We start from the raw sequence: 18,427 nt of genomic DNA, 5'->3' as shown, positions 1-18,427 counted from the left end.
ACGCGTTCGGCTTGTGTCACACCCGGTTTTCAAGGAAATAAATCAGATGTATCCAATATGTATGTTAGGATCAAGTTTCATACATGTAGCGACTTCATTAGTGATAACCAAGACTGTGTCTTTAATAACGAAAATATTCCTTACAAAAGGACCCGAAGGTCTGAAAGAAAACACTAAAAGATCTTCAAACGGCAGCAGAACTCCTATCCATCCACAGGCGTTGTCCGGGGAAAACACCAGCCTAGGATATGGTCTTCAAGCGACGCCTTCCTCCTTTTAGAATTCAGCACCATCGTCCGGGAAGTCTTCAAAAGCTTCACCTTCTAAGCAGCATCCGGAAGTTTGAGAGAAGGTAAGCGTGAGTACACAGAGTACTCAGTAAGTGGGGGGAAAGTATGACATGTAGGCTGTTGACAAGGAAAAGTTTAACTTGAGATAACTGCGATTAAGCCCAACTAAACAAGACTCAAATAACTTAGCAACCTATTTACTAGATTAAACTTTAACAAATAAAGAACACAACTCATCGGATTCCATCCGACTACCAAACTCACCAGATATCCTATATCCGACTACCGACTCATCGGAAGTTCCACCACCCGACTACCCAAACCAACCCTCTAGAATTCCCATGTAATTATGAAGTAGTCCAAGTCTGCTCGTAACAGCGAGCATGGCTGATCGATCAGTTTTATTACTCTGCAGAGTATGCACACTTTACCCACGAGTCGTGATTCCTGTTTTGCTTTACACTTCCGTGGTGTAGAGCCGGGGTCTCACTACAAGGCCGTTACAAAGTGCCTCCACCTCTATAAGCACCCACTAAGGTTTCACCGCTAACAGGGATTCCATCCACTGCAAAGGCCCCCTCTTGTGCCACTTATCCGACCATTGGTGCATACAGAACATTGATTCGGATTATTTCCCCGATGATCCGAGAAGGCCAAGTTCCGGGAGAGGGTGCTCAGGGCCACGAACAGTGGTCCCCGAGCACCTGAGTTCCTCGATGACAAGAGAAGTCACAGTTCCAGGAGAGGGTGCCCGGGGCTATGAACAGTGGTCCCCGAGCACCTGAGTTCCCCGATGACCCAAGCAGTCAAGTTCCAGGAGAGGACGCTCGGGGCCATGAACAGTGGTCCCCGAGCACCTGAGTTCCCCGAGGACCAAGAAAGGGCATATTCGGGAGAGAGTGCTCGAAGCTGTGAACAGTAGTCCCTGAGCACTCACAGTTCCCCGAGAGCCTGAGAAGTCCTTCGCCGATGGTCCCCACAAGGGCTCAGCGGTGAGGTGTCAATTGATGAGAGGCCCGATGATGCATTTAAGAGGGCGTGTGGCCTATCACTTCCAACCACTCCCTCCCACGCTTGCTGTCAGTCCCTGCCACGGTCTGGCAGGGAGGCGTGCGGATATTTAATGCGCGGGTCTCATCGCGTGTCATCCGGCGCGCCTCGGGATAACGTTGCAGGGCTCGAGGTGTAACGCCTGCCACCCTGCTGTGTCAGGCTCGCTCTGACCGGGCGGGCACGTGGGGCTGCTCGGTGGCTGCCCAGCGGGCCCTCCCCACTACACCCGCTGAAAAGTGGAATGATGATGACAAGACCGGACGAGAGCGCGTTTTCAACCTTCCCCGTAACATCAAGCTGCAGCTCATGATGGTTGCTTTCCATTTATGGCGCCTTGGAACTTGCGCCATCCTTTTTGGGCACGCTACCGGCCCCGACGGGTATAAAAGAGGGGCGGGCTCCCAGGAGAAGACAGGGAACGAGCTCTGGACGACGACGACGGAACAAGCACGAACAACAAGTCTTCAAGACCAAGACAAGCTCACGAAGCTCTCGATTTAGCCAATATCCTTGTAACACAAGAGATCCTCAGAGAGACATTCCCTAAGCATTTATAGCATACACATAGGAGTAGGGTATTACGCTCAATGCGGCCCGAACCTGTCTAAAATCCCCTGAGCATTTATTTCCACCTGCATCTCATTTACTCCCATTTATTTCACATACGAGACAGATTCAGAATCATCCCCCCGGCCGAATCTCAAAGGGGGTCCCTCCGGATCCCCGCTTGTGGAGTTCATCCTCCGACAACTCAGCTAGGCCGTACCCATATAGGTCTCATAGTTGTGTTGTTATACCGGGTAACAGGCTTCACAAACCGGTCCTTAGGATCCCACACAAGAACATACACAATCCCTGCTGTGTAGCTCCACCTCATACTAGCCATCTAGTTGGGATCCCTAGTTCAAGTTACTACGAGATTACCATTCCTCGGATACTTGTTTCATAGACATTAGTCAAGATTAATAAATATTCCAACCCTGACTGCACTAGCATGACTACCCATTTCATGTCACATGACCCAAAAGAGGCTACAAGGAATTGTCACACAAATTCTAATAAAACTCTACTCATGGGATTCCATATTTAAACAAGCATGCAGCTAAGAAAAATAAAACTATAATGTCCTAAAATGGCATCAAAGTGGTCAAGAACACTTGCCTTCAAATACAGGCTGCTCGAAATCTTCGAATGCTTGGTCTTGAAGACTGACACACTGCTCATCTCCTAAAGCCACAACGCACACTGGAAAGCAAACAAACATAACGGCTAAATACAGCACACAAAATAGGGGCAAATAACTCTAAAAAGGCTACTAAAGGAAAGTACACGATGCTACGATCTCGGAAGCGCGAAAATCATCTAAATCGAAGCTCTTATGAAAAAGTTATGCTAGTTTTACTCTATAGGGGCTTTTCTGAAAGATTACAAGGACTAATTTGTGAATACAAAAGGTTCTAGGGGCTTATGTGCAAAGTTCATGGGCCTATCTGCAATTATCCTAAAGTTTAGAGGCCTAAATGCATAAAATAGATATTTTTGTGAAAACAATAAAGCCTAAGGGTCTATTTGCAAGATTACCTAATTTCAGAGAATAACTTGAATTATTTTTTACTGAAAACCCTATTTATTGCGTAATGCTGACGTCACTGGCTTACATGGCGGCTGACTGGGCTCAAGGGCTGACGTGGTTTACCACGTAGGATAGGAACACCCACATGGCGCGCTGACGTGGCTCGGTTAGCTGACTAGGTTAAAGAGGACATGTAGGTTCTAATCTCGGGCGTCCATCTGAGATTGGACGATCGAGGCTGATCGGGGGGGGGGGGGGATAGAGCCGACGGCGACCGGAGAACGACGGCGCCGCCTTGGACTTCACCGGATTCTCGCTGGAGATGCTCTAGAACGCGCTACGGGCCACTAGAATCTACGGTGAGCAGCGGAAATCGAAGAGAGGCGCACAAGGAGTCTCATCGAGAACTTATCGATGGTCGGGGAGGTCCTGACGGTGGTCGGCGACAGCGAAACGCGACGGCGGAGATCAGAGCTTAGTGAATTCACGACTGCGGCAACGGAGAGGCGAAATCGACGGTCGGAGGAGTTCCCTGGGAAGCATGCGGTGTCGGAGAGGGGGCCAATCGATTGAATAATGCTTCGAATAACGCTGACGGTGGCGGAGGGACGGCGGTGCTTACCGGCATTCGGCGAAACCTCGGTTCCGGTGGCGGGGAGGCTTCGGCGGGTCGAGAAATGAGCTCCACGGGCTCCGGCGATGCTGGCGACGGCACAGACGCGGAGAGAGGGGCTCGGGTGCGATGGTTTTGCTCGGCGAGCTCGGCGGCGATGGCAATGGAGCTCGGTGGATTTCGGTGATTTGAGGCAGAGGAGCGGCGGCATGCTACAGGGCCGTTTTATAGGCGAGGGGAGGCTGTTGTTGCGCGGGCGTGGGAGCGTGGGGCGGGGCATGCCGGCAAATTCGGGCGAGGTGGGTGGCGGTTGCGGGAGCGGGTGTGCGGCGTAGGCGCGGGCGCGGTGTGGAGACGAACACGCTGACAGGTGGGGTCCAGCTGTCAACGGGAGCGAGGGGAGGAGCGGGCTGGACTATGCTGCGTTCGAAAATTAGGCCAGAACCGACAAACTGGGCGGGGCCACCAATTTTGAACGGGTGTCACAGCTCGGCAGCGTGGGAAACGACGCCTTGGAGCGGTGAAGCATCTGGGGAGCTCCCCACGGTGCCCCTCGGTGCTCTGGCTCGGGGACATCGACTTCGAGCCAAGGCGCGGCTGCTGCTGCTCTGTTCGGTGGGAAGAACGGAGGAAAGAGCAGCTGCTCTTTGTAGCCAAGAGAGGGTGAGAGAGCAGGAGTGAGTGAGAGGGCAAGGCTCTGCGCTGCTACGGTTTGGACTTTTTTTTTGACTCTTCACCACTGAATACAGCTGTAGTATCTGAACATGAACGCGCGCACTCACTTCACACACACGCACCCACTCCACACACACTGAATACGGTTTGGACTTGGCTCAGAGAGAGTGAGCACGAGAGAGAACAGCAGCTGTCGCTGTGTGCTGTGGAACGGAGAGAAAGTAGAGAGCAGTGAACTGATTGGAGAGGAATAATAGGAAGGAAATTGCTGCTTTCTTTCTCCTTCTCGATCTTTCTCGAACAATCTTGCATGCGAAAACTAATCGGATGGGTAGAAAGCTTGATGAATTTGGAAGACAGTGGTGTAGCATGCACGACTCGATTTCGAGTGTTTAGTGGGAGAGAGTGAGCACAGGTCCGTGAGGTCTGAGAAAAGATAAGGGGCATGTGCACGGCTACATACGGTTGTAATATGATTTTATGTTACACATACATAATATAATAGATAAGTTATTGTGTGGTTGGCTATAAATAATCTAAATAATATCTAATGGTTAAATGATACGTGAAAAGTTAAGATCACAAATAACAAATGATATCCATACAATAGAAAGAATATTATTTATAAAAGTAGTTATCTGATATTTTAAACGATCTGTTATTAATAAATGATATTTTTTTATTTCTACTTTCTCTACGTCGGATAAAATTTTAGAAGATTTCTTTTCTAGACAGCTGACATCATCTTATTGTTTATCCTCTAATGAGGACAGACAAGAGAAAATAAACAAATATTTGGTGACAATGAAGATAAGAAAATTTTTGTGCGCCTTTGTTGCCACGCTCATCGTCCAAACACGATCGAGCGCGGGTGAGGCACGTGCTCGGACCCCACACTCGGGCTCTTTCATACCAGTTGGCCTTTTTTTTTTCCAAACCGGATCACATATCGTGGCTCGTATCAAGATCTGACACGTCATGAATCATACCAGACCGGATTGGCCCGTCTGTGCTCGTACCGTGACATGCTTGGACTGAGCCGGGCAGTGTCGTGCTCGAGGCGGTCCAAATTCCAACTAATGCCAGCTTAGAGACCACCTGCTCAGGCAACCAGTTGTCACCATCCATCGACTTGGAGACGGCGACGCCACGGCCAAGCAGCAACCGCGCCCGTCGCTTCCTTCCCTCCATCCAATCAGGCCGCGACGCCGGGACCTCCTAATACAGTCCGACCGATTTTTGCTTCCGCATAGGTCAGCCCATCAAAGGGCTAAGCAGGCCTAAGTTGGCCCGGCGTGTAGGTGACATAAACCCAGCAGTGCTTTTTTTTCCCTTCTATTCCTTGTGATTAATCACCGTGGGTTAGGTCTACAATTTTTGTTCCTTTCGAATTGAATCAACATTTCTTTAATCTGAACATTTTGAATACAGTAGTTCAACATTTTTCAAAACTTTACTAACCATTTTCCAAAACCTACTTCAACATTTTGAGTACACAACTTCAGCATTTTTTTAAAAATTGACTCAAGAAATTCATTAAAGTATTCAAATAGCTCAACATTTTTTAAAACTTGACTCGACATTTTCTATAACGTACTTCATCATTTTGCATACACTAGTTCAACATTTATATGAAAACATCAAAATAATATATTCAAAACATTGAACTAGTACATTCAAACTGTTGAAAGATTCAAAAATTCAAAAACAAAAAAATATTTATATTAGATCTCATTTTGTTGCACGAATTCTAAGCAACACAACGGTTCAAACGGATTTAAAAAGGGAGCTACAGTTTAAGAGAAAAACAAGTTTGAAGTTTTGCATTCAAAGGGAATTCCCACCCACCTCACCCATCCAGAGGTTGACACCTGTCCCGCCATCCTACCCGCTCCGCTCGCCCGCGCTGATCTTAGCCGTCCGTTTCCCGCTCGCACAAATCTCCAGGCTGTCCTATGCCGAAGCCCAAATTCATAGGATCTCCGAGGGACGCCAGCTAGCGTATCTCCCGTGCCGGATCCTCCTGTCCCCGCGGGTGGGGCCCGCCACGCACTTAACGCCCCGGCCCGATACGTGTCCCCCCCCCCGCCTGATGTCACAGCCCCTGTGTGGCGCGTACGCCTCCACCGCCCCGGGGTGGGCACGACGACGAAGGCGCAGGCGCTGACGCCGGAGCACCCGCGGGCGGGCGACACGTGGTCGCGGCCGTGGCCGGCGACCCATGTGGGCAAGCAAGTTGCGCCACTTGCGGCCTTACCGGTGGGGACGAGTACGACTGTACGAGGCCTTTCGCATCTGGCGCGCGAACGTGTCGCGGTCGGCGGGACGTGAACACGTGGCGCGCGTGGTTGCGTCCTCGCGGGGAGTACGCTGGCTCCCGCTGACGCGGGGGGGCTACGTGCGTGGGGCCGATGAGTCAGTTGGAAGAGGTGAGCGCGGCACGAGTGTGAAGAGGCGAGCGGTACCTGAAAAGTGGCTGGGCAAGTTGGGTGGTGACGGCCCCACGTGACAGCAGGTGGCGACCTTTTGCTCTAATCGTGGCCGATCTCCTAGCGCTTGGGTTTTCTTTCCCGTGCTTCTCGCCGAGCCAAGTTCTGCTGGAGCCGGCTACGCGATAGGACGCGGCTATTGAGCTACGAGCCTACGAGTTGCGTGTTTACCGCACATGGCGTGCATATCTTCTTCCTCCGTCCCTCCCGTGGCCCCCTCCTCACTACTGTGTCGCTGCACCTTATATTGTACTCCATATGTATGATCAATTAGATTTTAAACTATCATATGTATGATTAAGTAGTACCTACATGGATTATTTAAAAAGTTAGTAGCTATATTTTTTTCTTACAATCTCATCTACTATCATATATTTTCAAACAAAGCTTAGTTCTTAATTTTATAACAAGTGAAAGAGAAAATACTCTATATGACGAGATCAAGTAGGAAAGTTAGCCTTTTCTTCTCCTTCTTCTTACAAAATAATAGAGAATGGTTATAGGGGAATGGTCCGATAGAGAGCTTTAGCCCTGGATTCGCACTAGCCTGCCTCCCCTCAAAAACCTAAATAGTGCTTTGTGCCTCTTTGCTAGTTGTCAAATATAGAGTAGAACATATTATTGAGAGCGTGTAAGCACTCTTTGTTCGTGTATTATAAAATAATGGAGCAAAATCTTATGTATGATTAGACAAGCATGTTCAATAAAATCTAGAAAATATATACATAAGAGGACTTTTCTCAACACAAAAATGCTAACTAAATAATATACTACTACCAAATAGTAGATTTGGAATGGAAATTAGGGTTGAATCAAAAGTTCACTAAGTTCCGATAGGGTTAGAGGGAGGCTAACAATGATTGTTGGTGTAGTGCAAGGACTTAGTATTAGAGAGAGGCTGGCAATAATTGTTGGTGTAGTACAAAGATGACGGTAGTAGTGGGTGAAAGAACAACAATTAAAGTTATGAACTAGCCACTAATAAGATCACGTACGGAAAAATAGAAAACAAGTAGAATAATTATTTAATATCTATGTAGTGAATTTTTATTGGATAGCTACAAGGAAGCACCTCTCAGTTATATAAACATGACATGGCATGGCTTAGGATCAGGGTTCCTTGTTGGAAGTAGGCTTCGGATTAGGACCGCGTCCACCGCGCCACCGGTTTACGTACTCCCCACGGGCTCAGCTCCAGCCGAGCCATCGCTGCCGGCTGGCCCGCTCGGCTCCACCGCGAGGTGGCGCGGGAGCTCGCACCACGCGTCGGCCGTCCTATCGACGCGCGTCGCGCGGAGCAGGCCAGCCCGTCTCCGATACCAACCGAACCGCACGCCCAAAAAGCGAAACCAACGAGCCCAAAAAGGTGCAGAAACATTTTGCAGCGAGGCGCCTCCTCCGCGAGAGGCGCACAAGGGCCGCGGCGAGGAGCAGCTGCGCGTCGCGTCAACAATGGCGGCCTCCTCCCTCCCTTTCCTCCTCCGCCGTTCCTCCCGGGCAATCCGCGTAAGTCGCCTCGCGTCTCTCTCCCCGCGCCTCCCCCGCTCTCCGCTCCCCTGCCCGCCTCTCGTTGCACCGGGAATGGTTGCTCCCGCGCTCAGTTCTTGCGTCCTGTCCGTGGCAGGCTCTTCTTGGATGCGAGGGCTTCCTGTGACAAGCTTGCGCGCACGATGGAGGGCTATTCGAGGGACTTACTGTGCGGATTCGGCAGGGGAGACGCGCCGCCACCGGAGCAGAGGCCGAGGCCGCCGCGGGTGGACATGGAGGAGGTCGAGCTCAGCCTCGGGCTGTCTCTCGGCGGCCGGTTCGGGCTGGAGAGGCGGGGGGAGAGGCTCGCCCGGTCGTCGTCTGTGGCGGCCGTCTTGATGACGCCGGTGGAGGTGGCGGCGCCGACCGCGCTCGCGAGGACGAGCTCGCTGCCGGCCAAGGCAGAGGAGGCGGAGGTGGGGAGGAAGCAGGGGCTGAACGGCTGGGGTAGTTCTTGCCGTGAAAACGGTGGTCTCGGCGTGGAGGCTGCGGCGAGGCTGCCGGAGAGCGGGAGCCCGTCCTCGGGCTCGTCGGACGGCGAAGGGCAAAGATTGCAAGGTGCGCGTGGCTTCTCTCCGTGAGGGGTTTTATACTATCTTTAGTATTTTGCCACCCTTAGGAGGTAATTGTAGCTTTTAGATTTCATGCTTAGCAATGTCGATTGCGATTGCTTTAGTAGATGGTGCTAATTGTGATTTGATTTGGTAAAACTGCGTTGATTAGGCATACTATTATATTGCAAAGAAGAAAACATGATAGCTAGACAGGACCTATTAGAAGACTGTTTTGTAATTTGCAATATTCAGGTGCAATGTAAACCGGAAAATTATGAAACAGGCTTGCCCATTTAGCTTGTTGAGTGGAGTATGAAGTAGGATACTACATGGGCGTGGAAGCCTAGGTTATGTACTGAGCTTTGGCAAGCTAATGAGATCTGTCATCTGAGGTTTGTCATCTCCAGTGCTTCATCGTTAGCATCTGAGAGGCGTAGTACAACTTGTTTTGCCCCACTTGTACTTAACAACTTTACGTTATCAATTAATGGAGTTAAACTATTTACAACTGTTGCCTGTTGCAGTCTAGTACCATGTACTGTGTACTTTATTAGGCATGGTGCATCTCGGTGACTGGACAGTAAGCAAGTTAGTTTCAGGATATTAATTATGCTCTAGTGGCTTTTTTAGGTCACATGACAAAGTAATTTACTCTTAACGAACAGTTTGGTAAGAAATCAACTTATATTACTGGTGTGTACATTTTCTAACATTTATATTCTGCTGCTTTGAAGTGGTGTATTTAACTTGAAATGGAAGGCCTTGATGGCAAAGCATGTCACTTGTTTTCACTAGAATAAAATGCAGGTTTCAGAAGGTTGGATGTTACTTTGAGATTATGCATTGATGGATGATGTAGGAAGTTCAAATTGCAAATGTCATCCATTCATGAACAGCGTCCTAAGTTCAAATTGCAGAAGCAAAAGAAATACTCTATACCAAGTAAGAATGTAACATTTAGTCAAGGTAGCCTACCACAGCTGTCACTGCCAAGTTGAGTAGTATGGTTTGAAAACAGCAATCCTCTTTGGTGGATCTTAGCTAGAAATTTTAGCGACTGTAACTGGTGAGAATACATGTTTTAAGGTATCAATCACATGTTAGAAAAATTAAATATCTCATAAGTAAACATCACTAGTTTTCCGCAAATTCTCAAAAAAAAAAGCAAGATGGCACATGTTAGAGTACTGGTGAAAGATCGCCGAGCAGATGTAGATTTATCCATCATCTGTCCTGCTTGTTTTGCCATATTTTGTTTAATGCATGCACTAAATTAGAGAATAGACTAACCCAAATTGTTTTTTCCCATGTGTAGTGAACATTGCAGACCCCCTCTTGAGGACTACTTCACTCCCTGCTGGCATTGACGATGAGTGTAGGAAGAGAAAGGCAGCTCAGAGTCTGAAGAGGCTTGAGTTGAAGAAGAAGAGGATTGAGAGGAGGAACTCTCTAACTTGCAACACTTCAAAAGAAGCAGCTGGGCAGATTCTAGAAGAAATGAATGCAAACACTGAGAAATTGGAGAGTTTTGATGAAGTTGTTATGAGGAATAAGCAGAATCATAGCAATGACCAGCATTTGATGAATGGACTTCCTCTGATGCATCAGGTTACATTTACATCAAAAGATCGCAGTTTGTCAGCTATGCGAAAGAAGCTGAATTCAGCCTTCAAAGGTATTTTTTTGTTTGTTGCATCATTAAGTTAGACCATGCAAGTTTAAAGCATACGTCTTTGTGCAGTAAGCATGATTCCAAGAAGTTGAATGGATATCGATTTCCTATGTTTCCAAGAACATGAATCTTGCCTGGTAGTACCAGTTGAACCAGTATGCACCATATGTGTAACAAACGAATGACCTGGATTTCCCTGGCCAGCTGGCCCTTTTGACTTTGGGCCCAAGGACCACAACCACTCAAGCCTTTGATCCTTTTCCACATTTTAAGAATTGCGATGTCCATGAGGTATTGAGATGTTTTATGCTTATGTCAGTGATCATTAGCTGCACAAGACCTGCTATTATGTTGATATTTTTGTTGCTTCCTATTTCAAAATCGCTGTTGTGTGATAAAAGAGGGATTCTGGTTATTTTCCTCCCCTTTCCATTTCAGTGTTGATTGCCACTCCTTGTTGACTTTTTCTCAAGATTCTTCATTCTGTATGTGTTCAGCTCAGTGTTTCAAAGATCGTCTTGTGCAGTGTCTTACCACCCCAATTATGGGGCAATCAGCATCTCTAGGCGGTTTGTGGCCTAGGCAGTCACCTAGGTGGTCCAAATTTACTATTTTTAGCATACCATTACATGGAAACAACATTTAAAATAGTCACAGTTCTCATCCCCACTCCCTGCTGCCTGGAAGTGCTAAGCAGCAGCCAACCGCCCACCTAGCCCCCAGCGACTATTGAAACGTTCAACTCATACAGATGTGAGCCATTTGTTTGATCCATAGATTTGAGACGCTTCGTGTCGGTGGCTCTACCTTTCATTTGTTTTACTTTGTTTCTCATTAAGGCCTATTTAAAATTTGTTTGCTCTTTCAGGAACAACTGGCACCGAGGATCACAGCCCGTCAGCAGCTGTTGCACACCCCGGTGAGGGTGCGAATGGCGCAACGGCAGCAAGCCCACCGTTTCCATCATTGGTGGCCAGAGCAGCAGCCCTTGGTTCCATGGGAGATCAACAACGTATTTCTGGCAGAGTTGCAGCAAGAGCCAAGAGCATGGGGGACGCGGAGAGGATCATGATGCAGGAGATGCCGTGCGTGTGCACCAAGGGGCTCCCCAACGGCAACAGGGTGGAAGGCTTCCTCTACAAGTACAGGAAAGGCGAGGAAGTGAGGATCGTCTGCGTGTGCCATGGTAGCTTCCTGACTCCAGCAGAGTTCGTGAAGCATGCTGGAGGTGGCGAGGTTGCCAACCCGCTGCGGCACATCATCGTCAACCCGCAATCCTTCGTTTGAACCTTGGGCGATGGACCCTGCAAGCGTTCTGTAGCATCAGCCTTCAGTTTAGCATCAGAATAGACTCTCATCGTCAGATTGTATTCGTGGGACAGTGCTTATTATTCTGAAGACATTGGTGGGGCATTGCTCTCAGTCCTGCCGACGTCGTGATGGTAACATTACCTATTGGTCATTGCTTATTATTTTCTTAGCATGACTTGATCAGTTATGCAACTTTTTCAGGTAGGTGTTCCAGAAAACATTGTGCAAAGTTTATGACAAAAAAAATTCACTATATTTTTTGAACTAGGAATCGGAAGTGTCCATTGCATTAATATAGAAGAAAGCCTGAAAGGCTGAAATGATCGGTTAATTAAGGGAGAACCGAGTAAAAAAAAAAACAAGACACAGCGGGTAAACCGTTTAGCTAAATTAGGCTTAAGCATCACGTCTGGACACGTGATCATACATCTAGCTAGACTAGAAATGGCACTATCGACCAATTTGAAGCATTGAAAAAGTGGCTTAAGCATCACGTCTGGACACGTGATCATACATCTAGCTAGACTAGAAATGGCACTATCGACCAATTTGATGCATTGAAAAAGTGGTTTTCACCTATAGACCATCTTGGAATTTGGTAGGAAAAATATCAACATCGCCTCCAAGAAGAAAACGACGTTTGAGGGCATCCAGGCTTTCGCCTAATGTTTCTGAACCTGTATTATCGCCAAGCAGAGCAACGCTAAACTCCAATCAAAGGCACACCATCACACCAAGCTCAGAGACGACCTATACATTGCTTTGGATCACCATAGCACGAAGCTTGGGAGAGCATAATAGAAGCAGTGGCACGAGGAACCACTAGCCGCCTGCGATCAAGACGAACCACAAGCGGCACGCAAAGCTTGGATCCCCGACCTATAATGACAGAATGTCTAAGCAAGAAGAAGCAACCCCTCAGCTTGGCAGCAAGACAGATGAGGCTCAAGGGCGGTGGGGCATTGTCCTCGACACAACACATCAGTGGATCCCACGACGCAACACACGAGCGACCACCACGCAGCATAGCAAAAGGTGGAGCGATCGACGAGTTGCGGGGTGAAGAAACACGGTGCGACGATCGGCCAGCGCGCTGGTGAGCAGATCCGAGGAACGCCGTGTCGCCAAGCCAAGGGCAGGCCGCCATGTAGCACCACTGGACCGTCGCACTCTGAACCGCCGCGCAGCACCACCGAACGAAGCCGCAACACAACACTTCAACAGCTCGAACTAGTGGCGGCGAAAACATGACCACGGCTGAGGCAGGCAACAAGTCGGCGAGGGACGACGACATCATGGTGGCCAGGACAAACGAAGACAGCCACCCCAGGATGTGGTGATGCGGCATGGTGGAACCCTCAAGGTGCGCAAGATTGGCCTGGTGCCTGTATCTGGACGTCAGGCCACCGCACCACACCCCTAGGCATGTGGGACCAGTTGTCGAGCCACCATGCCACGCCACGCCACCAGTGCGCAAAACTGTTAAGGTGTGTGGATCTATGACAGACTGGGTCGACACGCCACGCCACCCCGCCCTGCCGTATTGACGAAAGCGTGGAACTGGCCGCTAGGTGCGCAAATCCGATCGCCGCCCCACATCGAACAACGTGCCGCACCGAGGATTTGAACGCAAACATGTCAAGCGTAACAACCACAGACACAAAAGGGAAGAAGAGAGGGAGAGAGGAGAAAGGAAGTTGCGACGACCACCGCGTAGAGGAGGCTGACGAGGTGCGGAGGCGAGGGGTGGGAGACGCCTCCAAAGGTGACTGAGAGCCACCGGTCTCCGAATCGTTCACCAATTATTATAGACATAGCCCAAACACAACACGACACGACTTAAAACTAAATAGGTTGGGCCGACACCCTGCCCCCACCACCCTCGCCCCACCTCACTGGCCTAGCCACCCCTGCACTGCTGCCCCCACCCCAGCCACTAGAACTGGTGTGTATCCTTAGATCTTTCTAACAAATAGAGTATGAATCCTCAATAAGGTGAAACTGCCAGTTCTAGGGCCTTGTCATGACTCTTAAAACTCTGACAACATAGGTTCATCCTTGTTCCAGAAAAGACTGAAGGGATGGCACAAGAATGCAGAAAAGTGCAACACTGATGGATAGGGAAATTTTGCTTTTACATCCGACTGGTGGTAGCTACAGAACTGGAGCAAATGGGCCGCAACGACCTGACTATCAATTGGCTCAAATGAACGTGGCTATTTGCTCAACAAATAAGACTATAGAGAACAGCCCTGCCTTAAGAATATGTTCTGAGTAAGTGAGGGATAGAACCCAAGCTAGCTCGCTCTACTCTAATGAGCTTACCAGTCAAGCTAACCCCCACTTGCCCAACAAAATGTCAAAGATGGAATTGGGACTGTCAAGGCATCATACTGAACTGCCTAGCCTATCTGCTTGCTTGAGATAACGCTAAGCAAAAATCTACATATATTACACAAGCGCTAACACCAGTGAGCACCTACTCAAGACATATAAAATTACTACATTTCAAGAGCCTTGGCAGCAAAACATCTCGAGCCAGTCCTTCAATCTTTCACCAGAAACGCTGCATCTAACAGGCAGTAAGCTTCGCGATCTCCTCGAGCAGGTACCTCGATTCAGCTGCGTAGTCAAGCGGCGCTTCACTCCTGACGGTGATCCTTTGCCTTCTCTCGCTCATGTACTCATGTTGCGCGACACTGACGCGGAACAGACGAGGAACCCAGGTAGCTTCTTTCAGCTTGAGAATGTAACGGTCGTCGCCCTCCTGCAACAATTGTGAGCACGCTATCAGGCACAGGCAAAGAAGGAAAGAGCTGTATCATTTTTAGGGACTGGAGTATACAGAAAATTCTATGTTTCGAAGCCACAGTATTTTGCCCTACTCTCACTTGACAAAGAATTACAGATATTCAGAATGCAGAAGTTACATCTTTCTTGATCCGATCAAGCTCATCCGCGCTGCAGCCAATGATCTTCTCTGCATGCTCGTTGAAGACGGAGACCCATGCCTCACCAGTGGGATCAATGACCTTGACGACCATGATGTACCTGAAGGAGCAAGGGTAACATTCAGCTTTGGCACCCAATAGCCACTGCTATCAGGTATGAATGTGTTCTGGCCATGATTATACCTCAGTGAACACTCAGCGTCATTCTTTTGGCATCCTTCACACCAGTATCCAGATCCAACAGCTTCAGTCACCTTCTTGTTGCAGGTCTTGCAAGCACGGTACCACATGTTCTGGTCAGGCTTGATATGGCTGATGAAGGCATTCAAACTGAAGGAAACAGGCTGGAAAACGAAACAGGTCAAATTGGGACAACTGCCAAATTGCAATCACACATGCAGGATAGAATGATTTCATATACTGGCGAACAAAGATTATACCTTATCCTGACCCATAGTAGGATCACTGGCGATGTGGGACAGAAAAACTCTATCAGAATACATGGATCTCAAGCCACCGGACCTTGCTGCACTCATATCTGCACCAATTGGTGCCATTGAAGTACCCTTGCCTTCAGAGTCGTACCTGTTACAAAATATGGGGTGATTCTTAGCATATTGATTCAAAGCTTAATACAAGCTTAGTGTTCAGAAGCAAATTTACCATGATTTAAGCTTCTGTGCCTCAGGCATGTCTGGGTTAATCACAAGCGTACTTTTGCCTATAGTTGAAAGAGACACGCCTGGAAGAAGATTTAATAACACAGTTGTTACTATACACTTGGCAAACCAATTTTTCATTAGTACTTGCTGATATCTAGGAAATTTTGATTGAATTGGATTTGCTAATATACCTTGGAAGTCAGATACTTTAAGGCTCTTAATCGCAATAACAGGCGAACTGTCAACCATGTCCAAGAGCTCTTGACCAGTGGTGGTAGCAAGATCATTCCAAAGAGAAGCAGTAACAGTTTTGCCCCTGCCATCATATTAAAGATAAACCGTCATATGCAACGTCAAGAATATTTGTACTCCGAACTATCAACAGAACTGTTAAAAAAAGGTGAATTGATACTTACGAGTCATCTGCTACAACAATGTCACGCTTTGGAATTGTCTCATTGTCGATCTTTCTCCTAATACTCAGTGTGGGCGAGACACTCTGAACAACACAGATAATATCTGAAATAATGTGTATGGATATTAAACATAGACTTGTCAGAACAATGCATCCAGCCTGGATAAACAAACAATCAACCTGAATTTCAATAACTGACCTACTAGCTCCCTGCCATTGACATATGATCCCAGCTGATCAATCTTGACAAAGTTATATTGCACCTGTGGAATGAAAGTCTCCCCTTCAGCTTCCTCAACAACAGCACTCTCATTTAGGGTCATCTCATAGTCATTCTGGACAGTCTTGAACTGTTTGTTGGCTATTCTAAGTGATCCTTTCGAGACATAGTAGACCTTCCCCAGCTCAAACATCGGATAGAACTTCTTCGCGGCCTCATTGAACATGGTGGCCTGGATCTGGGTGCCCTGTTCATACACAGATCCAGAAACATCAGCTCACCAACCCACTCACAACAACAGTTCAATGCACAAACTGCAGCTACACATCAGATCATTTGGCATTAGAGACACTTACATCCTCATCAGTGAGCTCAACATTGAAGACACAGCCTTCCCCACGGGCATTCCTGTAAGTTCTCAGGTTGCCTTTGCTTGTGACCCGCACCTTGATGACCCAGTTACCCTGGTAGGGGTTCAGGGAGATCAAAGGATGGACCCTCCTTGTCATAGACAGGCGCGCCGCAGGAGCAGCACTACAAGCTCAAAATGACAGCAATGAACCATGAATTTTTACAGGGCTTAAGCAGAGCATCAGAACAGCAAATGGGTTGCAAGAAGCGCTTACTTTCCACGCTGCTCATTCACAATCTGGGACGCGGACTTCACCTCCTGCTTCGGTTTCAGAACAACGGGGGGAGCATTTGCGGACTTGGATACGACCACGCCTTCATCCTTGGGCTTCAGGACAATGGCAGGCTCCTCTTCCTTCTTGACCTCGTTCTTGATCTCGGCGTCAAGGGCTTGGGACACAACCTCACATTTGGTAATAATCAAGGCCCTGTCGTATACACAGATACCACAGATTCAGCAAATGAGGGGAACACACAAACAATTCGCAAGATTAGGCCACTCATGGGGATGAACTAACGAAAGGTGTGTGTGGATTTACTTATCGGGTTTGTTGGGGATGGCGTTGCAGGTGTAGTCAAGGATGCGGATGAGGCCGAGGTTCTGGAGGCTGCCGGATTGGACCTCCGACGAGAAGTGAGTGGGGAGCATCGCCTTGATCTTCGCCGTCCCATCGCTCGCCATGAAACTGCAACGCAACACAAGATCCAAGGTGAGGCTCGTCAGACCCACCAACCGATGCCACACGAAGCGCTCTAAGAACAGATCCGCCAATCCGTAGCTCAAAATCGCAAGGATTACTACAACGAGTAGAAAGGCTGCTTCAACAGAAGGCAGTAAGAGACCAGATCCAACAAGGGAAGGAGGGAGGGAGAGGGCTCACGTGAAGCGGATGCCGATGGGCTTGAGGTCGACGACCTGGACGACGATCTCCGGCACGTCGGCGGCGGAGTCCGGCGACGGGTTCGCCAGGATGAGGGACACGGCCCCCGGCGTCACCGACCTGGCAGCGTCCATGCCTCCTCTCGTCTCCTTCCTGTCTCTGTCGAATCGTCGTCTCTCGGAGGAACGTTTCGCGCGGGCAAGCTGGTGAGCGGGCGGCGGAAATGCGTCGAGCTCCGGAGACACAGCGTGGATGCGCGCGCTTATAAGGTGGTTTTGGGGGGAAATGGGCGGGAGGCGCGCGGCGCTTCGTGGGTTTTGGTTTGCCGAGGCGCGGGGTTTTGGCTCCGTTTCTGCGCTCGGGCGGGAGAATTTTTTTTTTGGGGGGGGGGGGTGGGGGTTGGCGCCGGAGGGGAGGAGGAGGGCGCGGGAGCGGGTGGGCTCGTGTGGAGGTTTCACTGTTTCAGAAGCTGCGCCCGCTGTGGGGAGAGCGTGGGCCGTTGTGCCGTGTAATCGCTTTGTTGGCTGGGTGGTGACCTGTGAGCGTGTGGTTTTCAGGGGCTGGGCTGGGCTGGGCTGGGCGGAGTCGTGGAGAGCTGGGCCGGCAGCGCGAGAAAGGCATCTTTAATTCCGTTGGGGGCTGAACGGTTTGGGGCACCGCGAGCATGCTGCGCGCACCGGGCCTGCGCCGTCCGCGACAGCCTCGTGCCACTGTGCTAGTTAATATATGGCGGACGGCCGGGAGAAGCAGGCGACGGCGGCGGCATTTAACGAGGAGGAGGGAGGAGAGCGCGAGTAGGGATGAAAATGAATGGGAATGCTCGGGAAAACCTTCTAACTGTTTTTATTTTCATATTTTTTCTTAAAAACAGAATCGAAAATAAAAAGATCAGAAACGGGTACGAATTTGGGAATATCGGGATATCAAAAACGAACCAATCCGAACGTAAATATACGGGTATCAGTTAGGAACCGATAATTTAAAATGAGAACACTGATCCGTAGAACAATGATTTCAAACATCGGCGCGACACATAATTAATTCACACCAATAAAAATAATTTATATCATACACAGATAAACCACGTAATGACATAAGTATCAACTGAAAACTAACTATCATGTCGTAAC

The 18,427-nt window shown here is 48.9% G+C and overlaps 2 protein-coding genes across 2 annotated transcripts; one reads left to right on the top strand and one right to left on the bottom strand.

The window, feature by feature from the left end:
* The first annotated feature begins 8,061 nt into the window (after positions 1-8,061).
* On the top strand, positions 8,062-11,975 carry LOC133911902 (ninja-family protein 1-like). Its single transcript, XM_062354365.1, has 4 exons — positions 8,062-8,199; positions 8,318-8,778; positions 10,090-10,449; positions 11,315-11,975. Exons 2-4 carry the CDS (start codon positions 8,364-8,366, stop codon positions 11,731-11,733), a joined length of 1,194 nt encoding a protein of 397 aa, XP_062210349.1. The 5' UTR covers positions 8,062-8,199; positions 8,318-8,363; the 3' UTR covers positions 11,734-11,975.
* A 2,176-nt stretch (positions 11,976-14,151) lies between these two features.
* On the bottom strand, positions 14,152-17,580 carry LOC133911901 (replication protein A 70 kDa DNA-binding subunit B-like). The gene is made up of 12 exons (XM_062354364.1): positions 17,298-17,580; positions 16,956-17,102; positions 16,632-16,844; positions 16,362-16,539; positions 15,985-16,252; positions 15,787-15,889; positions 15,562-15,686; positions 15,372-15,450; positions 15,149-15,293; positions 14,892-15,052; positions 14,688-14,808; positions 14,152-14,524 (listed from the first exon to the last, which is right to left on the bottom strand). The coding sequence occupies exons 1-12, from the start codon at positions 17,429-17,431 to the stop codon at positions 14,330-14,332; spliced, it is 1,869 nt and encodes a 622-aa protein (XP_062210348.1). The 5' UTR covers positions 17,432-17,580; the 3' UTR covers positions 14,152-14,329.
* Between the last annotated feature and the right edge of the window lie 847 nt (positions 17,581-18,427).

This window comes from Phragmites australis, chromosome 3 (genome assembly GCF_958298935.1).
Source record: "Phragmites australis chromosome 3, lpPhrAust1.1, whole genome shotgun sequence".
In the NCBI taxonomy this organism is placed as follows: Eukaryota; Viridiplantae; Streptophyta; class Magnoliopsida; order Poales; family Poaceae; genus Phragmites; species Phragmites australis.
Note: the sequence above shows the minus strand (reverse complement) of the source record. Positions and strands in the feature narration are given on the sequence as shown.